At 40.6% G+C, this 25,890-nt stretch overlaps 1 protein-coding gene across 3 annotated transcripts; it reads right to left on the bottom strand.

Annotated features, from left to right (window-relative positions):
- Positions 1–1,717: 1,717 nt before the first annotated feature.
- Positions 1,718–17,739, bottom strand: CENPJ (centromere protein J). Of its 3 annotated transcripts, none has more exons than XM_063148987.1 (17): positions 17,701–17,739; positions 15,772–16,279; positions 14,608–14,731; positions 13,595–13,828; positions 12,793–12,940; positions 11,554–11,659; positions 9,637–11,260; positions 8,584–8,716; positions 7,585–7,750; positions 6,291–6,530; positions 5,571–5,670; positions 4,312–4,412; positions 3,537–3,635; positions 3,299–3,439; positions 3,107–3,191; positions 2,893–3,013; positions 1,718–2,021 (listed from the first exon to the last, which is right to left on the bottom strand). In XM_063148987.1, exons 2-17 carry the CDS (start codon positions 16,144–16,146, stop codon positions 1,829–1,831), a joined length of 3,990 nt encoding a protein of 1,329 aa, XP_063005057.1. In that variant the 5' UTR covers positions 16,147–16,279; positions 17,701–17,739; the 3' UTR covers positions 1,718–1,828. The 3 variants fall into 3 exon arrangements, with proteins under 3 accessions (XP_063005057.1, XP_063005056.1, XP_063005055.1); XM_063148986.1 differs by having other exon boundaries at positions 1,719–2,021; positions 4,303–4,409; XM_063148985.1 differs by having other exon boundaries at positions 1,719–2,021; positions 4,303–4,412.
- Between the last annotated feature and the right edge of the window lie 8,151 nt (positions 17,740–25,890).

Here is a 25,890-nt window from a genome sequence, read left to right on the forward strand (position 1 = left end):
TTTATTCCCATTTCCTTCCCATTTAGTAAGCACTCTTCTAGCAAGTGTGAACAGGTGATGTTCCTAACACTTTCTAATATTGGAATAGTGAAACTATATATCCACATTCAATTTTTTCTGGCCTTGGAGCCTTAAGTATTGTTCTGTGATACCTTCTCATAGGAGTAGATGGAACTCATGCATAGGGGTGAAGAATTAGATCAAAAGCTGATGCTGGGACATTTTTTCTATTATCTTGTTCAAAGACTTGGAGGTAAGATCAAGTATTATTATTGTGACATAACTCTTGTTTGCGTTTCAGGTTTATTTGGTGACAGACATTTCCACCCAGCACGAGATAGGGAGCAAACAGCTGGGGCTGCATTACTGTCTTTGTTCTGGAACACGGTTGCATTGTTGCTGGTTTCTGTTTTCACTTTTGGGTGTTGTTACATCTCTTTCACTTCAGAGTTTGGGAATAAACAGTTTGGTCAGCATGCACCTGAAAGCTTATTTTCCTTTACTGCTGTAGTATGAGAGTCTGGGTGTCTCTGCTTTGTACTGAATCCTTTACCTGTAAAGCTCAGCCCCTCCCAGTCTCTCCAAGGAGAGCTTTGTCTAGATTATCAAGGAAAACACTTGTGTGATGACTCCATAGCCTCTCCAGGCAGGTAGTTCCAAGTTCCAGGGCTCAGTCACCCTCCCAGTAAAGCAAAGCAGCCTCTTGCTGCTCAGAGGGAACCTGCTGTGCTCATGCACACAGAGCCTTGCACACATGAAAGCAGGGGTCCAAAGCTGACCTCTCTGCCCAGGCACAATGGCACAGACATGGAAGGATCCTGTCACACTTCCAGTACATATTCTGGTACTAACCAGCCACATCCTAGGTGCTATTGCAAATACCCCAGAGAGCTCATGCTCATTTTCAAAATATTTTCATGTAAAGACCAAAACCCCACTGTTTGTCACCCATCTTGAAAGCAGCTCAGCCCTGAATTATGTAACAGCTGCTGTTTGAGCAGTTTGACCCAAAAGTCCAGGACCTGTCTCTGCACCCAGCCAGGGAACTTCTGGGTGAGAGTGAAGCACAGTTCTCATTGCCACCCTGTGAGCAATAAAGGGCATAGACAGAGTAAGGACAGAGCTTTCACTGAGGAGAAAGGGGAGGGGGCAGAGGAGACAAAGAGAAGAAAGTATCTTCTACCATGTGAGAGAAGGAAACAGACTTAAAGCAGCCAGCCCAGCAGCAACCTTTTGATGATAGTTACTGCAGAATTTTGAAAGACAAGTCAGCTTAAAAATACCTGCTAGGTGGGAAAACTGGATGAGATGACTTTTGTTCATTTTCTGCTGTTTCTGAGTAGCTTGGAGAATGAACCTGTCTCCCAGTCTCACCTGTTAGCCCTGTGAGTATAGGAGGGCAGTTTGTAGAACAGACACTCCAGTCTGCTAATGCTGTTGTCGCCTCCTAACTCCAAGATGAAGAAAAGATGAAGGAATAGTCCAAGACTGCCATTCCTTTGGTCTTTCAAGTCAAGCAGTAAGTAAACTGATGTCCAAAATAAGGTATGGTCTGCAGTTGTTTGAGTGTTCGCTGCCAGCTGATGTAAAAACCACCTTTTTAATGCCATATGGCTGAATACTAAATCAATAAATGGTTTCTTAAACATAGAAATGGGAAAAAAGAATTAGCAAAAGTGCTGATGTAGTAACACCCACTAAAAAATAAATTTATTTAGAGAAAATTATAAATAATATATACACAACAAGCTTTAAGCTTTTTCACTTGTTTACAGAAATGTACATTATTTTTGCTGATGTGCTAACACTTCAGCAGTTTTGACATGGTCTACAACTTGGTGTCCATGATAATATTACCATCCTTGTCCTTTATTCTGACTCTCCCAGAGACATACTTGGTTTCCTGCTGTCCATTCATGTACACAGTCTTGACAGTCCCATCTGGATACTCCCGTCTCTTAAACTCTGATGTGTGCAGTTCCCGCTGGCCATTATTGAACTCTATCGTTTTGGTTCCATCTCTGCATTAAAGGGGAAAGAAAATCCCAAGGATTATGCACTGGTGTAAGATTAGTCTCAGAACTAGCATTGGATATGTCAGCCTAAATGAAGGAAAACAGTATTTGTGGAAAAATCTGTTAAGTATCTCTGCTGGTTCATACTCAGAAACCTGTTTCTGCAAAACTGATATTAGTTCTTTATACTTGAGAACTTCCACTGCGCTTTATCTGCATCAAACCCATCACTGCTCAAGTCCAAGGGAAGTTTAAAACTTGGTATTTTGAGCACTGTCAGTTATCTGCTGTCAGTCACACCTGCTTCCCACACCAGCCAGGTTCCTAGATATTTTTTCTAGAATTATGTACAAATAGAGAAGTGTCATCATCTTATTGCAGGGGTTCCATACTTGTCTCCTTATCTCTAAAGTTTCATACCTTCTTGGTGTTTCTCATGGGTAGCTCCTCAGAGCACTGACTCTTTCTTCACAGAGCAGCCAACTGACCCCAGTTCCCGCCTCACCCAGCCACCCCACTCTTTTATAGCACTCTTCTCATTGCTTACAGCTGTGGCCTGTTAAAGTCAGGCCTCCTCCTAATCTTTGATAATTGGCCCAGCTGCAACTCCTTGGGGGTAAGATTGCTTTCTACACTATCTTTATTTTCTTATATTCTATCCCCCTACAGAGAAGTCTCTTAGGGCATGAGACAATACACTGTCTTTATGCCTTTTCCATGCTACAAACAAAAAAAACCCCAAAACTGGAACAGTAACTATGTGTTCACAGGATAGTCCATTGAAATGCAAAGCTGCAGGAGATGCAGAAACACACCTGTCACCATACAGGTGCTCCAGCCCCTGCCCAGCCCAGGACCCCCAGAAGGAAAAGCTCACCGCTGCACACGAACAACAGTGCCATCAGGAAAGATACTTTCTTCTTGGCCATCTGTAAACAAACTCTTAATTGTCTGATCAGGGAAGGTTATTTCCTTCTTGCCATCAGGATAATGCTTCTCTGAAATGTATTTTGAGAAAATATGCTTATTACATAAACACATACCTATATCTGGGCAATAATTCTGACACTTGGGTTGGATGATTTCTTTACCTATTTGTCCATTTGAAAACTGCAAGACCTCTAAGCCATCAGTGTATGTAGTGTGAGTAGTCTTAGCATCAGCATAATAATAAATCTGCAGACAACAGTTGAGATTCAGTGTAACTAATGAGAAGTTTTAAATGAGGGAACACGTGCAGATAACTAAGCATTTGTTGAAAAAGGCAGATATAGGATACCTACCACTGTTTGATCAGGCATAATCTGTTTCACATCCCCATTGAAGAAGGTTATAGTTATGGTCTTCCCATCAGAACCCACTTTTTTCCATGTTCCATTTGGGAAAAATATAAGGTGACAGCCATTTTTCAAAACCTTCTCAACCTAATGAAAACACAAGTGAGGTCAGTATTGAGCCCTCACACTCATCTTTCCCAACAGCTGTCTTCCAGAATTTCCAAGTGCCAAGCTCTCATTTTACCTTTCCATCAGGATAAGCAGTTTCTCTCTGTATCTCTTCACTGCCTGTAAATGCAGGAACAGATGGTGGGGACACATAAGCTTCATTAGGAGAGGTGTCCTGAGATGACAAGCAAAAAAAAAACAAGCTTTGTCTTTATATACTTTTCTCCTAGGCTGACAGGTATTTTTGGAAACAAGGAGCATCACAGAAGGAAGAGGAATATGGGGAGGCATAAACACAATCTGAGGTTTAAGCAACTCCAACTGTAATTCAGGTGGTACAGGAGATGGAGAGTGAGCCATCATTGGATATCTGTGGCCAGTTGTAGTCTGGACTAAAGTGGCATTCAGTGATGTGCTGTAACAAGGAGCTCAACTTGCTTAAGAAATCCACATCATGGCATGAAACAATCAAGTTCTCTAAAGCCTAAGTGTAAGCTACAGCAATTAATGTAAGAAAGAATTAAACTATTTAAAAGATCCTTGCACATGTTGCCCTACGTGGAGTTTATGAACATCCAGCCTTCTTTAGCCCTCTGAAAATGTAAAAAATTCAAAAGAGCAGGAGATGATTACTTTGTATTTTTCCTGAGCCAAAGAATAATGCAACTACTAGACAAACACTCCTCATTGACTGGTACATAGCCATTTTCTGTTACGACAATAAAAGCTGAAGAACACAAAAAGATGAGTTAACAGCCTCATCAGTCACCCTCCAGATACTCATTAACTTTTCCATTTTAGGCTTTTTTTTTTTCCCTGCTTTGAAAACCAAATCAACTCACAGGACTTACTACCATAATACTCTGAGAAGAATCTTCCAGTGCAGTCATTGCCTCAGAGGTGTTCCTCTCATTAGCAGGTCCTGATGCAGGTGTTCTAGGAAGTTTTCCTACTGAGATACATGTAATAGTTAAATTGGACAGAGAAATTAAAGTGTGCTTTAAGAGTTACAATTCTGTAGGAGGTCAAGCTGTACAGGACACCCACATTTCTTAAGTGCAGTAGAAACTGAAAGCAGGGTATTTATTAAAATGATAGGCACATGCCCAGGAAAGAATCAATCACTGACATTGTTTAATGTGTTAGCAAGAAGCTAGAATTGAAGAATCATTACAAGGGACATTTAATGCACTTCGTCTCCTGTTTCATCTCTGTAGATTTACAAAGGATTTGCCCCTCCTAGAAATTTAGACAACATTATTACTGATGCCTTATAATGAACAAAGGAAAGTGAATATCAGCTTTCAACAGGAACTGCTCAGCATATTTTTTCCACATCTTTCCTGTCAAATTACCAAAATAAAACTACCTTCAATTCTGGAACAACTTGTGTAACAGATAACATGATGGTGGATGAGCTGTCAGAGGTGTCAGAAAAGTACCCTGCAGTTACTTTCCATATGTGATTATCCCTTAGGAAGGCAGACACTAACTAACTGTGAACAAGGAACACCTGCCACAGCATTGCCCATATGATTACAGATCTGCTGATGGAAGGTTCTGAAGACACAGCAGTTCTGATGTTATCAACACACTCAACTAGACATTAGAAGGAAATTCTTCACTGTCAGGAACAGGTAGCCCAGAGAAGCTGAGGTTGCTCCTTTCCTGGGACAGTCCAAGGCCAGGCTGGATGAGGCCCTGAGCACCTCTGGTCTAGTGGAAGGTGTCCCTGCCCATGGCAGGGGGTTGGAACTGGATGACCTTGGAGGTCTCTTCCAACCCAAACCATTCAGTGACTCCGATCTAACCAACATCTGCAGCTTGGAGAACACCAGTGATGAATGTCATTTTTAATTACAGAAAGCAGCTTCTGCAGTGCTCCAGACCATCATGTAAGACCAGAACCATTTTTCACTCCAAAACTGGAGTGAAATCACAGCTTTCTCCAGAATCTCACCCTGTGAGGTATTTATCCATATGCTCCAGCCCATGACAGCTCCCACTCTTATCTCCTTTTGAGGTGGTAATGCACTCCAAAAAGCAAAACTTCACATTCATTTTATTTTTAAGACTTAACAGAATTCTCTGCATAGACAAACACTTTTACCTTTTGCTTGTGAATAACTTTTGCCATTTATCTTGCTGCACTTCTGTACTGGAAGAAGCGGAGATGCACTTCGACTTTTTAGGCCTCTGTTTGGTAGACACTAAAAGAAAGGAAAGTACTTGTGGTTTATGTGACATGTAATTGCAACTGTTCATACAGAGTGAATAAAATTTATAGACCATCTGACATTAAATTTACTGGAAGCTTTCTTCACAACCTATACAGTTTTGAGACTTGATCAGCAGAAGGGCTTGTGTGATGTAGCCCAAGCTGCACTTGGGGAACTCTTCCTCCATCAGCTCCTTTGCTATCAACAACTCCAAAATGTTAATTTGATGCAAGCAGTCCACAATAACAGTTTTAGTTTCAAAACTTAATGTAACTGCTTTAGACAATTGTGAGCTGCTTGGTTTGCCTGGTTGAGCCCAAAGGAGCAGAGGTTCACATCTTAGACTCCATCAATTACTTTTCTTTCATACTTGCATCATTTTTAATTTCCAAGATGAGTTCCTCAACAAAAGGGATACTAAATATTGTGAGCATTGACATTTGCAGAGAATATGCGTTAACAAAATTCTGTGTCTGTCACCACTAGTGTAGGCCCCACAGAAGTAAATTAAAGAAAACAGCTAAGCTGTAGCTATTGGAGTCCAAGTATATAACAGAAAACCCACCAGTACTGACACAAATATATTTAAAGCACTAAGATTGATAACTTACAGATTCTGCTCTATTTAGACTCATCCCAGGATTTTCTATTTTTCTCTTGCTTCTAGCAGCTTCTACTTTCTTCCAGGCTTCTAGACGAAACTTTTCCATAATTCTGATTTCCTCTTTTAGCTCAAAATTCTCATTTACTAAAGCTTCTATTTGATCTTTCAGGCGTCGATGGGTAGTCGACCATTTTGCCTCTTTTCGTTTTAGATCTTCCTGTAACTCTGCAATCTGCTGTTTTAAAGCCTTAGAAAAATGCATGTTTTCATTTTTAATATAATAAACTATATTTTAGTTTCTAATAGAAATACAAACACAAGGGAAAAAGGCATAAGTGGCAAAAAAGTCAAATCAGCTTAATAGTGCAGAGGTGAAAGGTAAGGAAGAGTTTTCTTTCCTGAAAGAGTGTAAACTACCAACTTTATAAGCTCTACTCCAATCACAGGATTTCTTTTTCTTGCTTTCTTGGCATTTTTTACACTTCCTAAATTGGCCAGTACAAAAACACTTGAGACAGAAACATAAAATCCTTAATACTACCCTTGGAGGGCCCTTCAAAAATCTTGGCACAGAAAACAGGAAGGACACAAACACACAAAAACACATGTAAATCTGCCTAGTTTAGCAAATGTCAATTCAGTTTTCTGAAGGGAAATTAGTAGGGAAGGAAGAGGAACATCCCTATGTTTAATATGGCTTGTTTGTGCATCTCATATACCATACATCCTGCCAATGAAGGAAGGAACAGATCTTGTTCCTTACATCACTGACACCTAAAGACCTATAAGTGATAATAAAATGTAACTTTGAAAATTGTACAAGATTACTACATAGACTGTACAAGAGTTATAGACAGAATTAAACCCTTCTGGAGTTCTAGTTTGCAGTTTGATCAACTACCATGAATAAAAACTTACAATTTAATATTTTAATTTCAATAATTTTGTTTCAAAGTTGAAGATTGTTCTATCAGTTACTAGCAGTTTTTATTATGGAAATGGGACAAAAAGATTTGCTCATGAGGAGTTTTTGCCTTAAAACCATCAAACAGCATTGTAAAGACTGTAGCTCCCTTCCTCAATTAGAATAATTTAGATTAGGAAAAAAAAAACCTTTAAGATCATGGAGTCCAACTGTTCATCCAGCACTGCCAAATTCACCTTACTAATCCACATCTGCTAGCAGTTCCCATCTGGAAATCACCTGCAATCTTTGAACTAAGTTAGAATTTAGTTCTTGACTGCCTTTAAGTGAGCTTACATGTTCCTCTGTGGACTAGAATAATAAGATATTTTTATACCTGAATTTCATCCCGTTCCTTTTTATCTGGAATTGCTCTAGCTTCTGTGGTGTATTTTTCAAAAACTTTGCGCTCCTTTTGCAGTTTTTTAATTTCCTTTTTCTTATACTCTTCTATTTCAGCCAGTTCTTGGGCTTTCTTCTGTTCAAAGTCTGAAACTTCTTTCCTATAATTATGAAACAAAGTTGTTGTTTTAGCCCAAATCTCCTTTATATCTAGATTTTAAGAAAGAAAGTGAAGACTCAGTGTCTTGTGGTCACAGATTGGAGTTCAGCATCTATTACCCTCAGGAAGACTTACTTATAAACTGTATTAGTTATTTAAGGAGTAAGAATTGTCACACAGTGGATGTTTGAAGTCCAACAATATATATTTTTATATCTTCTAGTCACAAACATTATCCTGAATTTAGAAAAGCTTTGGCCAAAATCTTGCTACATTCTTCAAAATATTAGAACACCATCCCCCAAAAACACCATAGAAAAGCATCTGCTAATAGGAGGTCAAAAATTAAACGTTAGCCAGAGACACAATGAGATTCCCAAACAAAACAAAAGTGGCTGTGGTAGGAACAGATGTGCCCCATTTATGTCATCAGAGGTAATTATTCTGTTCTATATGCCACTTAAAAATGCTCCTGTTCAAATTAAAAGATCCTCAGTGTGTGCACACAAATATCAAATCCAAAGCAAAAGCATTAAGACCAGTTCTGCAGGGCTAATTCAGGATTGTATTATCCTTTAGAACTAAAGTATACCTTCTCCAAAATACAGCCTTTAGGGACATCATTTTAACTCACCTGGGGTTCTTAACACTATTAAATTGTGTGTAATAATTACAGCTTAACATACACATAGAGCAACAACTTGTGTCTAGACCAATCTCTGCTGTAACTGAAGCACCTGAATTGTTTACCTGTGCTGCTGGTCACTGGACATTGGGAGAGTCTGCAACACACTGTGAAAGGGAATGCACCAAAATGTTCTGAGTAAAAGTTACCTGATATTTGCCAGAGCATGCTCTCTTTCTTCACGGAGTTTACTCAGAGTTGTGTTCTCAGCTCGGAATCTCTCAATTTCCTTCTCCAACTCAGCCAGTCTCTCTCTCAGCAGCTGGGATGGAACAGTGTTTCCTGTCAAAGCACAGCCACATGCACATCACCCAAATGGCATTCATAAGGCTGAAGTGAACATTATCACACACCAACTTAAAAATTGTTAAAAAAAAAAAAGAAAAACCAAGTAAATACTATTTTTAGAGACACAGTAAATACCACTGAAAGACAGCAGTAATTTTGCAAAAAAAATTCTACTATCCAAATAACACAGAAGTTATGTTTGAAGACACTGCACTATTTACAAATATGGAGTAGATCCATTACTTTTGTAGTACTTTAAGTACTAAATGTATCTTTCATCTTGGTAGAACTAAAGCTATATTTGGAACTGGAATTTGAAGGGCTTCACATCAAACCAGAGAAATAAAATGAAGGTGTGTGTAATGAGTGTATATGGGACATGTATAGGTACATACATACAGTATGATGGTACAGGGTATATTAAACAGGAAAGTTTATGGTTGTAAGTTTTTTCAAGTTTTAGTCACTACAAAGTCTGTTCACACCCATCTGGTCACACCCATTACCCTACTGTGGTTTAAATCCACTGTGGTGGAAAGGAAGGCACCACTTCATTTTCAGTTGCCCTTGCTATTTTCCTTCATTCAGAAACAGTGATCAAGCAGCTTCAGATCAAGTTACTTCAATGAGTTGAATCCTCCAGAGGGAAGGAGAAAAAAGAAACCCACCAATTAAATAAATAAATTTTAAAAAGAAGTTTTCACCCATCAGAGTCATTCTGCAAGCTGTGTAATTGTTAGATCTGGCATAAGACATGCAACCAGAGATGCAGGGGGAGAATAGGACCATTTCTCACAGCACAGATCAGTACTTAAACCCTCTGGTGTAACTTCAGTTTGGAGCTCAAGCACTAGCAGGGAACACTTGTACAACACGCCTTCCTCACCACCTCCTACCAGCTGCTGTTCCCTCACCTCCCAGCTCTGGCTCCACATTTGATTTGGTTTCATGCTCTGCATGGCAGCCTGCCTTCTGCTTCGGCTTCAGTGAAGGAAACAGTTTCATCATCAGGTTTGGTACTGGAGGTCCATTTGAATCACTGTCCACTGCAAACTCTTTGGACATTTCATCTCCTTTCTTGGAGGCCACTTTTCTCTTTATTGCTCTGTCTGGGACAGCTGTACCATTCTTATAGGAAAAGTCCATCTGCAAAGGTGTTCTAGTGTATTTTTCAGGTAAATCAATGCTAACATAATTTTCATCAAGATCACTCCATGTTCTTTCATCATCAAACTCAAATTTATTCCTACTTATAGACAACATGCTTCTGTGATCATCTGTAGCTTTCCTAATCTTTTGCTTTGACAGTGCACCACAATCTTTGTCTGACAACCCAAGCTCAGCATCTCCATTTTTGCTCTCTTTGCTGATGTCTTTAAGAGAACTGCCACAATCAAAAAATTCTGGATCACTTTCTCCGTGGTTCACGAGGGCTGTCTTAGCACCTTTGTTGTCATGCTTCAATGTGGCCCCAAATTCACTCTCAGAATCTGTAGCAGTATCACTGTTGCCCTCACTCTTATCTCCATTTACAATCCAGTGATTACTTTTTAAAGCAGGAGCTGCTTTCAGGGAAGAAGCTGAGAATATTACACCATCTGTTTTACTCAATGGATCCTTCATTCTAAAATCTGTTCCTGAATTTGAGGCTGTATGTGTTACAGGGCTATCATTTGTATTTTCCTGTGCCACACAGTCTGCCCTTTTATTTCTCTCATCTGTGAGTTCCACAGCCAGCACCTTGACTTGCTGCTGCTTTGCCTTGATAGGAGTAGAAGACATCCTACGGCCTTTTGAAGTTTGCTGGTCTCGTTCCAAGATCCTTTGCACAAATGAGGAATTACTTGAGAAAGAGATTTCATCTGCAGCTTGTTCTAGAAACAAAAATTCATCTAATTCTAGATTCTCTTTCTCTTTTTCTTTTTCCCAGTTCTCCAGTTTATTCTGAAATGAAAGTTCAAAAGACAGTTCTGAATCTTTTACAGGGTGACCTATGGGACATTTAGAATTCGAAAAGGCACTGGTCAGTTCTTGAGACAACTGAGACTTTTCAGCACCAGGTAATTTGTTTTTGATTTTGACAGTGTTAGACTTAGCAAATTCTGCTCTGTTCTCTGTATTTTCTATTTTGTTTTTAATTTCTGATGGGTAAGAATCTCTCATCTGTCCATCATGATTTTTTCCTGATTGCATTCTTGTTTCTAATGGCAAGATATTTTCTCCATTGTGATTCTTGAGTACCACTGTCTTCTGAATAGGACAATGTTTTACTTTACGGGGGTGGCTGTATTTTTTACACGGTGCAAAAGGATTTTCAGAAACCAGTTCTTTGCCAGGAAGCGCAGTTTTCTTCTGTATTTGTAATCTGTCCACTTTAATAACATTTCTATCATCTAAAGCCCTTTGTTGAAGTTTTGAAGTGTTTTCTCCAAGTTTTGTTATTTTAGACTTGGCATTAGTGAATCTTGTTAAACCTTCCCCTCTTTTCAGGAAGGGTCTCTTGATCACTGGTTTTTGAACTGCTGATCCATTTGTCTCCTGAAAACGAGTAGAGAAAAGCAAACGATAAAATGTTAAAAAGCTTCTTACACAGTTTGAAAATTTCTTCAAATAAATCCCAGACATCAGTAGAAATTTACATGGTACATTTTTACTGGATTTCTGAAGACTTAAGCAAGTAAAGTGTTTGGGGCTTATTATTTTTCAGAATGTGAATGCTGCATTCAGTGTTAGCTTTCCCTGCTAGCATCTTCCTTGTAGACTTTTAAAGCATCTATCACATCTCAGCACAATATATAAAGAAGAATGAAGGTTTTTAAATAATCAATAACCTGTAACTTCTGGGTTTCCTCCAGGCGCTGTTCCTCTAGTTGTATCTGTTCTTCCAAGAATTCTTCAAAAGTTTGCTTCTTCCCATGTATTGCAGCTTTAATAGGTCTAGAGTAAGTACAAAAACAACTCTTACAATTCTGTATAAAATAACTATGTTGAACACCACTGGTAGTCAAAGACCTGTGGTGTAATTGCATAAAAGATGGCAAATTCTGAGGTGCTTTAGGCATTAAGGTAATCTGAGAAATGCATTTTAACACTACATGTTTATCCAATCCCTGCAATAGTCAATATACATATCTAAAAGACACTGTATGCAGGTTTTGTTGCTTTTTCTTTCACTGCTTTTCTTAGTCATCCCTTCTTTTGGAAAAATCACCAAACTTCCACTCATAATTTAGTCACACTGCCAGTTCCTACAATATCACCCTTCCACTCAGGAATGCTGCTGAGATAAAGTTCCCTGTCTCCCTCTCCTCCTTCCCAGGAGTGCTGGGTCTGGCTGGCATGGAGTGAGCTTTTTTCATAGCTAACAGCACTGATAACATAATATTTTAGCTATTGCTGAACCCTGCTTGTACAGCATCAGGGCTTTCTTTGCTTTTTCACGCTGCTGCCCACCCCAGGACGCAGACTGGGGGTGGGCAAGACCTACCCAGGGGAGAGACACAGCTACATTTCATAGAAGGACAAAATCACTGAATGGTTGGGGTTGGAAAGGACTTTAAAGATCACCCTGTTCCAGCCTCCCAACCCTGCCACAGTGGGCAGGGACACCTTCCACTAGACCAGGTTGCTCAGAGCCCTGTCCAGCCTGCTCTTGGACATTTCAAACAATCATAACTCCCCATAACAAACTAAAAAGTCACAGCCCCGCCCTCCTCCCTCACATTACTACTTTCAGAACGTAACAGTGGACAGGAGGTTGTAATAAATCAAACTGGGAACAGCAATCATAACTGCTTATATACCCAGCTATACTGAAAGGTGCCTCTAAGCTGTCATTACCCCAGGCTGCACACACACCTCTTCATCCAACACACAACATTTCATCTTTCACAGCACAAGCAATTCCAAGCAAGAGCCTCTCTTACCACAGGTCTCCACAGTACCAGGAAAATCAAATCCTTTGTTAACAAATTGCACAAATTCAGAGCACCAGACTCTTTCCTTCTGGACTCAGAATTCAACCAAACTTGTGTAATTTGATAAAAAATGCATTATCATAGTTGAATTACCTTTCCTCTGCATTAGTCAACAACTGTTCACCTCCACAGGAATTTTCAGAGACATGTGCGCTTCCCACACCTAATATGTGATCAATGTGATTATCTTCACTCTCCATTAATAATTCCATCTTTTTTTCTGGACACCACAGGTCTTTTCCTGTGAAAGCAACAGAGTTGTTTGGTTTTTTTCATCCCAACAACAAGTCAGTTTTCAGCACACACTTTAAACAGCACTCAGGTCAGGTGAAAACCAGAAGGGAGCTTCACTGCCATGTGATCTGAATTCCTACATAAAACAGTTCTAACATTTCCCCAAATTAATTCTTATTTGAATTTGCATTTTCTAATGGAACAAGCAATTATGCATTAAAAAATTTCCACAGACCTTAAATAATCCATCCTGATTGTTCATCTCCTTCACTATTGTTAATGTATGGCTTAAAAACATAACTGAACAAATGTTGATGTCTGCTGTACTGGTGAGCTCTCTTATCAAGCTTCTTGTGTCCCACATACATATGCATAAATTGAGAAGAATTTGATTTTTGGCTCATGCTGCTTTTAACCAAACTCAAAAAGACAACAACAGGAACATTCTGAGGTCCGTAAGCCATCAGTAAACAAAGCAACACACCATATAAACCAACTAAAATTATAAAACCTTCAAAATAAGTAGCAGAAAATTACTCCCAGTGACAAGGGGGAAAAAAGCACCACACAGCAAGTTATGTTCCTATAAATGACTAAGCAGTAATGCATTTGTCTTCCTTGTTTTTCAAACCATTTGGCCTTTTCAGAGGCACACACAGACCTTGCTTTTCACAGGCAGACACTTCTGAAAGATTGTTCTTCAATGATGAGGTGCATTCTCTGTTGTTCAGTTTTTGTAAAGAATTGTTGTCTTGTGTATGGGAAGAAACAAGCAGAGCATGAGCTCTGTCTTCGAAGATATTCTGGTATCCAGACGATGGCAACTGAGGTGGAGGTGCTAAGCCTGTGGGGTGCCCAGGTCTCAGCTTTTGACTTTCAGCCATCACAGTAAAACCTGGCAAGGAGAAGGAACAAAATGGCTGTGTCATTCTATTTGTGTCACAAAATTACTGCTCCACAGGAGAAAAGAAATGGCACTGAAGGGCAGGATTGATCACCCAGCCCTCACCCTTATGTCACTGACCAAGAGTATGTGATTGGGAAATGTTGATTTTCTCCTCCCAAAATAAACCCTAATTTAATCTTCTCAGGAAGGCAGAGTGAAAGAAAGACAATCATTTAAATCAGGTTGGACTGACACTGGCAAGAGCAGAAAGTACCCCTTCTCAGCTCTAAAAGCTTTTCCCAGCCAAGAGCTGTCCCCTCTCCTTGCACCCAGCACAGGTTACAAGTCTCTGTTTTTAAATACAGATCAGCTCTCTATCCTGGCTCAGTTCATCACCTCAGTGAGATATGTGTGAGCACAAACAAGGAGGGACCACTTCATTTGGCTACACTGAAAGCTTAAAGCAACCAAAAGTACTGTGAGCAGCAGCTAATGAGAAAGGAAAGTAATTGTTTTACACTTCAATACATGTACTTTGAAGCAAGAGCTCCCATCACAGCACATATTGATCAAGCCACAATTACAGCTGGCATTTTATAAAAATAGGACAATATTCCTTCTTCAGTAGCACTCAACTTTCAGGCACTGAAGCAATGCAGCATTTATCTTTGATTAATCAAGTAATCTTAAAATGAAGAACCCAGAAGACACTTTCAGATTTTAACTGGAGAATGAGATTAGATCTTTCAGTTTATACAAAGCACATCATGTACATCAGTCCAACTTACCAAGAGCTGCTGGCTGGCCAGATACCATGCTAAGTAGCTTCTGCTGCTCTTCCATTAACCTTTGAAGTTGTTCCATCTGTTGTTTCTTTAACTGTTCCTGTTTCTGCTGTTGCAATTCCTTCAGCTTTTCAAATAAATAAATAAATGTATTAGAGGCTAGGCTTATTTAGAATTTACCACAGAAATATTTTGTTATAGATTGTCAATAACTTTCTAAGGACACTTAATAATTTCTCTTAAGGTACCAATAAATCAGCTCATATTTATTTAGCCACTGATTGGTATTATTGACAATATTTAAAAAGTGGGTAATTATTCTCCTGTCATGTAAAATACAGGAGAAAACTTTTATAGCACCTGGTAATTCATGGAATTCTACTCTGGAAACACACACTCTCTCCCTCTCTCCACTCCAGTGAGCAGACACAGGGATTTATGCTGATGTAGCTGCTGGCAGAGTGGGCAAGGACTTCTTAGTCCTTAACTGCAGGATTCACTGAAGTTCTGCTGAAGACTTCCAGCCAACACAATCTGTATCCAGTATTCGGGAAGAGCTTTAGGGAACAAATAACAACTTACAGTGGATTGACTGACACACTGGCATTAGGATAAAAAAAAGTAAGTAACAACATTACAATTCCAGGCATTTTTTTGTCCTGATGTCTTGGGTAGTTTATCACATCCAACACTAACATATCCCCTCATCTACAAAGAGCCAGGTATGTCACACCTACTTTGAGAACTAACAAAAGATGTTGCTATAGATACAGGAACATTCAACTCCACTGTGTGGTGAATACCTGTGATGAAGCATTACCACTGTAATGACCAGCACCCCATTTCCACAGCCTCAAGGGAAGAAATTTCAACTAGAACTGTGAGCACCTTTCCAGGAAAAGTGATTTTTAAGAACAATTTCATTTTAAACTGGAACTTGTGCCACCTGGAAACAACAGCAGTTACACTCCCAGGAATTGCACATCATGAGGAAGACACCAACTTTCATGTGAGCACAACTGGAACTCAGGATTTGCTCTTTAAGCTTGCTGTGGCCTATACATTCGTTGCAAGGGGTTTGCTTACTTGCAGGCATAACAAATCGCATGCAGGGACAAAATAAATCTTACTGTAAGCATGTCAAAGAATTCTAGGCGTATTTATTACCTGTTCAAGCTTTTGTAGGAGTGTATCACTGTGACTGGATTTCTTCTGACCATCCACTTCACCGTGGACCAAGTCTGGTTTAGAGCGTTCCATGTTTCCAGGTGCTGCTGGAAAAGCTGTTCCAGTGGTGCACTGCTGAGGTGCCTGAGAGCTGGCAGACTCTTCACACAGGGAGTCATCACTTACAGAACAGCTGTCTGAAAGATGCAGCACTTCAGGCAAAGCTGGGATGTTTTCAGGTCCAGGTAACAAATTTTCTTTCTTAAAGTTCAAACCAGTAAAACTAGGACCTAGTAAGACTCCAGCACGGGCACTACTGAGCATCCAATATGCACTGAAGTTTTGCTCACCACTCAGATTTTCAACAGTTGGCATCTTGCAAACTGTATTCCAACTTCTCTGCTGATCAGCATTAACACAACAATATCACAGTCTGTAGATTTAAGACAATATAACTTCCAAAGTTCCAGGCAGTTGGTATGGACAGTTATCTATCTGCTTCTAGCACCTAGAAATTAGGCAGATAAACAAAATCAGAAATTTACAATAACAGATTCCCAGTAAAAGAATACAACCAACTCTGTTATAACTAACCTAGTGCATTTATAAAAATTACTCATAAGCAATAGAAACAATTTGGATAATAAGTAACAAACACATTTGGTGCAGAAAATCAACAAAATCCAACTCTTAATTGTATGATTTGAGTGCAGCCATCACAACCTCAAATACCATAAAGCTGTACATAATATTTTCTTCAGTAGTACTGGGAGAGATTCAGAATTTTTTTAAACGCTAGCAACAAAAGAAGGGATTTGATGAGCTGAGAGATCTCCACCACATGACCTCCATATTAATGCAAAGTTTCACATATGTCCATCTAAACACAAACACTTTACTGCACATATTTCAATGCAACACTTATCATTTTCACATCTTCCTTAGTTTCTCAAGGAAACGCTGCAGCTATGCTGCCTGTTATCCTCCTTCTCCCAAAAAACTTCTTTAAAACCCATCCAGAGGAAATTTTAAATACAGCAACAAATCCTACAAGTGCCATAAAACGGGAATAAATTCATGTAGGCAGGAGGCCCAGAGCGATTTCCTCACTTGAGAAGAAAAAGACAAAACTGCTGCGGGTGACAGAGTGGCAGCAGGAGCCGGGCTGCTCAGCCGTGCTCCTCAATCCCAGGGCAAACGATTCCCTGCCGTGCATGCGGCGTGTCAGGGGAACACAGAGAGAAGGGGCCAGGGCACCAAGGACACACAGCCACAGCAGCCCAGGCTCAGGAGTCCTGCTAATCAGGAAATAACTTCTTAAAGCTTCCTCATTCCCAAGAGTTCAGCCCAAGCCAGCTCTCACTTCATTTTCCCGCAGTGAAAAGAAGAGTTTCAACAAGAGTTTGAAACCGCGACTGGGAGAAACAACACACAAATGTTTCATATAGAAAGGACTGCCGTGTGTTTCCCAGCGAGGTGAAGATTCCCGCAGTGGCAAACTGAAGTCTGCAAGGCTCACGGGCTGTTTTCCACGTTCCCTTTGGGAGATCCTCTGGAGGCCTCCTGCCAGTCTAAGCCTCCCCATGAAATTTACGGCAGCAGCACCTTCGTGCCAAGCGGAGCACCCGGCAGGGATCAGGCTGCTCCGTCCCGCGAAGGGCAGGAGGGACACCAGGATCCCGGGGAGATGAGCGCAGCCCCGCTCCTCAGCCGAGCCGAGGTGTCGGGCCCGGCGCCCTCCCTCACTCACCAACACCGCCCTCACAGAGCACGCCCCAAGCGCACCCCCGGCCCCGAAGCACCCGCTCCACGACAGCTCCGACCCGCGGCCCCTCGCATACAGCGAGGCAACTGTCCCGGCCCCGCTCCTCAGGCCGCCGCCACCACCGCGCCCAGCTCCGACTGCCACAGCCTTCTTCTATTACAAACCTGCCGCCATCGCACAGCCTCCCGGCGCCACAGGCGGGCGCCGCCCCGCCGCCGGGCATGCTGGGAGCTGTAGTTCGAGCGCCGCACGGCCACCTCGCAGCTGGCCTGGGAACGCGGCAAACTGGGACTACAGCTCCCAAGAGCCTCCGCGGCGGGAAGGCGGTTGATGGGCGTCCACAGTGGCGGCCGTGCCCCGGTTCCTGCCGGGGCTGTCCGGGCGGGAAGCGGCGGCGGGAGCCGCTCCGGAGTCGGGGCTGTCCCGGCTCCCGAAGGCGCCCCGCAGCTCGCAATGGCTCCCGGGTGCTCCCGCTGGTTGCCCTTTGCGGAGGCCTCTTGGAGCAGCATCGCTCTGCTGCTGGGGCGAGGCTGCGGACGTCAGTGTGCTTTCGCTGCGGCTACTCACAGCCTTTTAAACTTTAAACAGCGGCGGGACGGGAGGAACGCAGCGATAAATGGGCGAAATGCACCCCCGGGCCTCCTGACATTTCGTGTTTTAGGCATGCTCTGTCTTACTGAGCTAAATTAGCGTTTTCCTCTGAACTCCAGACAGCGATAGAGCGGCTCCGGCTGTGTCCCGGGGCTCCAGGGCCTCCTGTGGGCAGGGCCAGCACCGAGCTGGATAACCCCGGCACAGCCTCCTCGGGTGCCTTCGACTGGTCCTAATTCTCCCTCATTCTTTCTGTAGTCCCATAGGGCTCTTTCTGCTGTACTGCTGTGAAAAAGGCGTATTTTATGATTGGCTTTTCGCAAATATTAAGATGAATATTATATGTGTATGTGTTATGTTAGAAAGTTCTGTTATTTTTTGTAGTAGTGTGTTAAATATAGTTTTAGGTTATAACAAAATGTTAAAATAGAAACTATGCTATGTAGGGACACTTTGTTCCTAAAGAAAGGACTCACACTGAGATAGCAGCCACAGGACACCTAAATCTTTCAGAGAAAGGGAATTTATTGCTCCGTTATCAGGAGAAAAGAACTTCTTCCCGCCTCGCTCAGCCAGGATGACACCGTTAGGCTTATGAGGAAGAAGTTGACGATGTTCAGACAGAATCCTGTATTTGAATGGAATTTATGCATCATGTATCAGATGTATGAATATGCAACAGGCTATTGCTTTTAAGGGTTAATCCTCTGTTAACGCGTGTCCTTTTTTGGGCTTATTTTGCCCAGAAAGAGGTACCCGGACTGTCTGTAACTCTTTATTCTTATTGTCTCATATTGTCCTAATCCAAATTGTCAAAATTTTTATTACTGTAATTATTTTGCTAATTTTATTATCATTTTATTACTATTAAATTTTTGAAAACAAGTGATTGGTATTTTTCACACTGCCACCATTTTTCCTGGACTTTGGTTTAGCAAGTTACAAATATAGTGTCTACATGATTGTCCTAAGACTCAAATCTTCATTAGCATTGATAAGCTAATGTGCTGGAATATAGAAGGAACTGTACTTGTGCCTTTCTAAACCACAGCATCACGTTCAGACCCTTTGATTTTGATATCTTAGTAGGAAAATACTATTAGAGGGATTTGGGGTTTTTTTCCAGTTTACCTGCACATTTATGGTCTTACAGGACTATAGATTAATGATGGTCTGTTGTTGGATGATGGAAATTTATTTTTGGCTTCTTCTATGTGCTAAAAATATAATCCATTACTGACAGCAGTGTTGAGTTTGTGGTTTGATCATGAAGTACAAGCTTGAGTGCTTGTGTGAAATCCTTTTGAGGATCTCCACCAATATAAAATTGTAAGAATTAAAACAGGGAAAATTGTCAGCAGTTAGACTTTGCATAACTTCCTTATTAGATGCTGCAACAACACAGTATTCCAGTTATAAAAGTTTGTATTACCAGCTAATTCATCCTGAACACATAGATTAAATATAATAGTTTTAATTCAAATACAAATTCTGATTTTGAATTTTGTAAATTTTGCCATTCAAAACTAGCAAAGGCAAACACTGCTAAAATTTTTAAGAAATTTCGTTCTCTAGGGAAATAGGAGAAAGGGCCTACAATCCACTGATCACATTAATCAATAGTGAGAGAGATCAGGGAGAATCTCCCTCACTCAGGAGAGAAAAGCTGCTGAGTACATGCTTTGAACAGGTTTTAACTCAAATTCTTGATCTCTGTCAGATATTCCAAAGTTCATAGACTCGTAGAATATCCTGACTTGGAAGGGACCCACAAGGACCGTCACGTCCAGCTCCTGGCGCAGCGCAGTGATTCAAAGGCACCTACTCCACAGCAGGTACTGTAAAGCACAGCACACTTTTACTGGAGCCAGGAGATCATGCAGGGGTTAGCCCTCCATGTGCACGTCTGACTGGGGTTCATTTTGCACAGGCTTTTATACTTCACAGTTTGGCATCCGCCCTTGCTTGTTTGCTTATCTAAAAGCTGCAGCTTTAACGGTTGGGGTCTTACATAACGTGTGGTTTCTTTACCCTAGGGCTACAAACACAGTGCATAGCTCCTATCTAACACATTCATTCATCACATTCACCTAACAGCTGTTATGCTTTTCTATAACTCTGGTTTATTGATTACATTCTCCTATCTATGAAAACAAACCCTATGACTGCATTTTTCTGACTTTTTGTGACAGCCAACATGCCTCTCCTTTCTTACCCCCTTAGCCTGCTAGGGCTAGGCCTCTGCTTGCAGAATTGGTTAGAGTCAGATGCAGCAGTTACACTTAAATATTTTGCTAATTCCTACCTATGCTAAAGTGCGTATGTCACTTATGTCAGTTGAGGCCTGTGTCAGTGTGAGGTCAGTGAGACCACCCCAGGAGTCACACCATGTGCCTGAGCACACTGTCCAAATGGTCCTGGAACTCTGCCAGGCTGGTGCTGTGACCATTCCCTGGGGAGCCTCTTCCAGTGCCCAAACACCCTCTGGGTGAGGAACCTTTTCCTAATACCCAACCTGAACCTCCCCTGGCACAGCTTCAGACCATTCCCTTGGGTCCTGTCACTGGGCATGAAAGTGAAGAGACCAGTGCCTGCCCTTCCTCTTCCCCTCACAGGTGTGATAGATGAGTAATGACTGACTCTCAATGAATGGACAAATATAATGCATATAGGTTATAAAATGTTTTATAGATTTAAAGTTATGTTTTACCCCCTCAGGTGGTTATCAAGGGACAGCTGGAGTTGGGACATCTGGGAGGGCCAGCTTGTCACTCTGGCGACATCTGATCTCCAGTCAGGATTTGAGGAAGAGATCTCCACCTCTGGACAGTGAAGAAGGAGTTGATGGACAGAACTTTGGGAGGGGTTAAAGAGTTAAAAAGGGGAAACCTCCATTGTGAGGGGGCTGAGCACATGGTAGGAAAATCTTTTGCTCACGTGACCTTTTTTCTCTATTCAGTCTTCTGTTGTATTTTTGATAAGGTTTAATAAACTTTCCTAACTATGAAAAGTGAGTAGCTATTTCTCATACAAGGAAGCTGCAGACTGCAATGGGGTCTCCCCTCAGTCTCCTCCTCTCCAGGCTGAACAGACCAAGTGACCTCAGCTGCTCCTCATAAGGCTTCCCCTCAAGGCTCTTCACCATCCCTGTGGCCCTCCTTGGATGCTCTCTAATAGTTTATTGTCTTTCCTGTATGGTGGCACCCAGAACTGCACATGGGACTCAGGGTGAGGTCACACCAGCTCAAAGCAGAGCAGCACAATCCCCCGCCCTCAGCCAGAGAACACTGTGAGAGATGGTTTTGAAAGCTTTACTGAAATCCAGAAAAATTACATCAGCTGGCTTTCCTTGATCTACTAGGTGGGCCACCTTGTCATAAAAATAAAATAAGTTTGCCAAGCAGGGCTTTCTCCTCATGAACCCCAGCTGGCTGTGATTGATGACTGCCTCATCCCATTTTGTGTGGGGGTGTGTGTGTGTGAACTTTTAGGCCAAAACCACTGCTAATGCAAAAACAACCAACAAAAAACAAGAACCACAATATTTAGGTATATATTGACCTCATGTGCCCTTTGATCTGTTACCTATCTGACCTAAATGCACCTACTACCATTATCTAAAACCATTATAGAGTTGCCAGTTCCATCAGGTGTATACTGTATACAGACATGGGTAAAATTGCATCTCATAGTGTTGATTTTCCAGGTTTTACTAAAAAACCCAAATTCAAATGGATTATGATGCTCTGTCTCCTTGACTAACTACTTATTTTTAACTAATAATTTATGTTATTCCACAGTAGCCATCTGATTTCATTTTTCCTGTGCTGCAGAAGAAATGCATACATTGAAAATCAAATAGGCCAGAGGGTAAGAAAATAAACGTATTTCTTAAATGTAGTGTAGGTAACATGCTGTCAGTCTCAGGCTAAAATTATCTCAGGGTAATGTGTTTGGTTGGAGTTTTTTTTATCTGAAACCTTATCCTAATCATCTCCTCTCAACTTGGTCCTTGATAAATTAATCAAACCATAATCTTATATCAGATTGTCAAGTGCTGATGTCAGTGCCATTTAACATTTCCTCTGCATTGTCACTGTCTCTTGATTTATTCTTTCTCTGCACTAAAGCACAATCTTTCTGCAGGGTTGGTGCAAAGGTTTTATTGACCTTTTAAAGGCTTTGGCACAATTTAACCAATAATTTTAAAGCCAGAATGACCTACTGGGTAATTAAGTTATTTGGGTTGAGTCTAAAGAAAATTTTCTAATAAATGTTTCCCCATTTGTACATACACAGGGCAGAAAAATGTGATTAGGGAATGAACACAAGTACTTTGACTAGCATCTGCTTTCCCTTTTTTCCTTTTTTTTCAGTCCTTAGTGTAAGTTTCTTTATAGAAGGATAAAAGCTTAATCAGAATTTGCAGTCTATGTGGAGCTGTCATTAAGATAGAGAAAAGGCATTTTTGTTCCAAAGGGCCTCTCCAAGAGAGAGGGAAGTTCAACATCAGATGTTTTTGCAAAGCACAAGAACTGCGTTCCTCCCACATTACCTTTGAGCAAGAAGTTTCTGATTTCTTCTGCCTCCCCCTGCTAGTGCAGGATGAATTTAGAGGGGCCAAGTATTCTAGAGTGTCAGCTCTGTCCAGTTATCTCACAAATAAAATTACTTGGCCTTGGATCAGTGTGGAAAATTTGCATCATCAAGTAGCCTTTTCAGAAATATAAATAGAGTAAAAGTCTTTCCCAGTGACACTGATACAAACCCTCTGGATGAGATATGGACATGGTGCACTGGGATCCAAACATTCCTTGGTTAAAAAAGTTATGACTTGGCTGTTTTGTTTTACTTCACACTAGTTACTATAGCACTAGCAGGGTATCTGCATTAGCTTGGTTTGGAGCAGTAATGCAGTTTTCAGGCAAACCAAGAGCTGCCTAAGGTTGATTAAGTTCTCAGGGTAGTTTTGAAGCATACTCCCTGAATGCCTTTCAGAGAAAATTAAACTTTGCCCTGTGCTTCAAATAAGCTTAATGGGGGCATTGTTTTTGGCTTTGTTCTGTCTGAACCCACCCAGTCATGAGACCAGCTAGCTTGCACTGAAGACTTATTTACCACTGATGGGCTCTGAAACCCTAGAATGCCCCATGACATGCTGAGGAGCTCATATGCTATATAAAGAGGTCAGTGCTCTCTGCAGTGTGCTCATTTACGCAGTGTTTATCATTCTTTTAAAATCAGCTTTTAAAATAACCTTACACTCATTAGTGACCAGGAAAACAAATAGACATTGATGATATATTTTAATCACTTAAGCCAAATACTGACATTTTGTTGTCATAAATTCTACTCCTGTTTAAATGAAACTTTCCCAGTCTCTCATATCTTAGCATAGTTTGTCACAAATGACATGCAGCCGATTTTCGCTCAAGTTGTTTTACAGATGATTTAGATTGACACTGCTGAGAAGAGCAGCACTCCTACTTCCATCTCTCCCCTGCCTCAGTCTCACTTCCACAGCCAGAAGTGAATTCTATCAGAAAGCAGATCCGGATTAATACTGTCCTCTTGGGTCTGGGGGTTTTGTTGTAGTTGAGGCATGTGTTGTGTGTTTTCTGCATTGGGTTTAGTCTGGATCAGTTTTCCAAAGTTTTTTTTTAGATGTTGTGCTGTGGGGTTTTTGTTTTGGGGTTGTTTTTTTTTAATATTTTCAGATTATAAATCAGTTAGTGGAAACATGAAATGCAATTTACATTCTTGAGTTATTTTATAATGGTTCTGTGTCAAAGGAGAACTGAAGGTGAGGTTGTTGCAGTCCAATTTAAGGTAATTCCACATTACTAACAGCATGTATTAGCAGCAAGAGATTAAGAAAAGAGTTTGCACTTAGTTCAAGACATGATTTTACTGAAAATGTAGGTCACTCTAAATTTTCCACATAATTAAACAAAATTAATAAAACTGATTAAGATATGTTCCAAGTAGCTTTGAATACCATGCTGTTTTGGAACTCCCTGGAATTGCAAGAATATGAGAGACTACTTAGGTGGATATTGGGAAACGACGTTTTCTCAGCCAAAAAAAAAAAATCTTTTCTCTTTTAACAGAACAGCAATGGCAATCTTTGCAAACTGTGTGTTCTTTATTAATCTAAAATTCTTGCCTATTCAGGAGAAGAGCAAGTTGAAAGCATCCATAAAGGAAAATGGTAGAGTAGTTAATTTTGTGCTGAATAACAAAGTAAGTGCCATACTTATTTCTGAGATTTCAGAAGGAAAATACCAAGTGGTGTAGGTGTTGTAGAGTTTTGCCTTCACGCAGAAAAACAAGAACTGTAGAGATTGTATCTTGATTCAATATTTAAATTAAAATATTCCATTTACATTTTTAATGCATGTGATGCCATAGTAGTGAAATGTTATATAAAGAAATGAAGAGCAATGTTCTCCCTCCACAAATGAACCAGGGAAGGTCTTTTTCCCCTGGCCAAAATTGCCATGCTGTTGTTCTTCTCTTGTTGTTGGAGAGGGGAAACTCTGAATAAAAAACACATCACTGAATTGGGTTTTAGTTATGTTATTGTTAATGTAAGAATTTGGAGTCTGCAGACTGTTATGTCCATGTATTTGATAATTCCATGAAAGGCCTGGATAATTTACTAATTGAATCAGTAAACAACATAAGCCTAAATGATGTAAGTTAATGCTTGTTACTCTGTGAGGGTCAATATGTAAAGGCTGTTAGAAGTAATTTTTTCCCAGCAAACATCTATCTTGTGTTTCAGACTGGGATTGGTAATTACACTATTGATACTTCTGCACTTCAGCAAATCCATGGATTCACAGAATTGTTTAAGTTGGAGGAGACCTTTGAGTTCATCAAGTACAACCACCCTAACTCTGCCAAGTCTACCACTAAACCATATCCCGAAGTGTCACATCTGCACATCTTCTAAATACTTGCAGGGATGGTGACTCAACCACCTCCCAAGCAGTCTGTTCCAATCCTTGCTTTGGAGACTTTTATCTCAAATTTTGCTTTAGACTCATAACACTAAAACCATGCCCTACTTCCCTAGGGCAGATGACTTTTCTATTTTATAGCAATTGACACAATTCTTAGGATCCCTTTCATGAGATAAATCAAGTAAGAAGATCATGTAAGCAGATAGTCACAGAAGGCAGAGCATGCAGCAGGTTTCAACCATTCTTCAGCCAGCCATTCTCTTGTAATGGAAAAATAGTTGTAATTATAGTCCTTGCTGCTTTATCAGGTGACATGTAATTAATGCACAGCTACTGCTGAAGGCCTTTGGGTATTACAGCTGTTATTAACAGTAACTGCCTATTCACCCTTTTGTTAAGCCTATGGCTCATTTAATCTCCCTTTCCCACATACCTCAATTCTTTTACTTTGCTGTCTAATTGTTGAATAGAATAATCTTCATTCATGTAATTTGAGTTTCAATGACCTAACAAACAACTATGATTTAAGAACAAGAAGAAAATCACTGCTTAAGGCAAGAATTTTGTTAAAACTGAAGGCAAAATTATGTTAAATTTGAAGAGCTTTGCCAGTAGAATGTTCCCCAATTCTGGAATGACTTTGCTTAAATCTTATTACATGAAACTCACTTTTGATGCTCTTCCTCAATTTCTGTATGGCAGAAGAGTATTCTTTTCACTTTTAGATGTGGAAATAATGCATATTTATATGGGTTCTGGTGAGTACGGAGTACATTAGCAATATTGTATAAATGT

The sequence above is a fragment of the Melospiza melodia genome, chromosome 2, assembly GCF_035770615.1.
Source record: "Melospiza melodia melodia isolate bMelMel2 chromosome 2, bMelMel2.pri, whole genome shotgun sequence".
Classification (NCBI taxonomy): domain Eukaryota; kingdom Metazoa; phylum Chordata; class Aves; order Passeriformes; family Passerellidae; genus Melospiza; species Melospiza melodia.

What these genes read in the sequence shown, in the direction of transcription:
- CENPJ (XM_063148985.1), bottom strand. Translation starts at nt 16,146, where the DNA reads ATGCCAACTGTTGAAAATCTGAGTGGTGAGCAAAACTTCAGTGCATAT. An exon ending in TGGCCAGCCAGCAGCTCTTG is followed by an intron (nt 13,829 to 14,607) that starts GTAAGTTGGACT and finishes TCTCCTTGCCAG; the next exon opens with GTTTTACTGTGATGGCTGAA. An exon ending in TGTGGAGCCAGAGCTGGGAG is followed by an intron (nt 8,717 to 9,636) that starts GTGAGGGAACAG and finishes GTGCTTTGACAG; the next exon opens with GAAACACTGTTCCATCCCAG.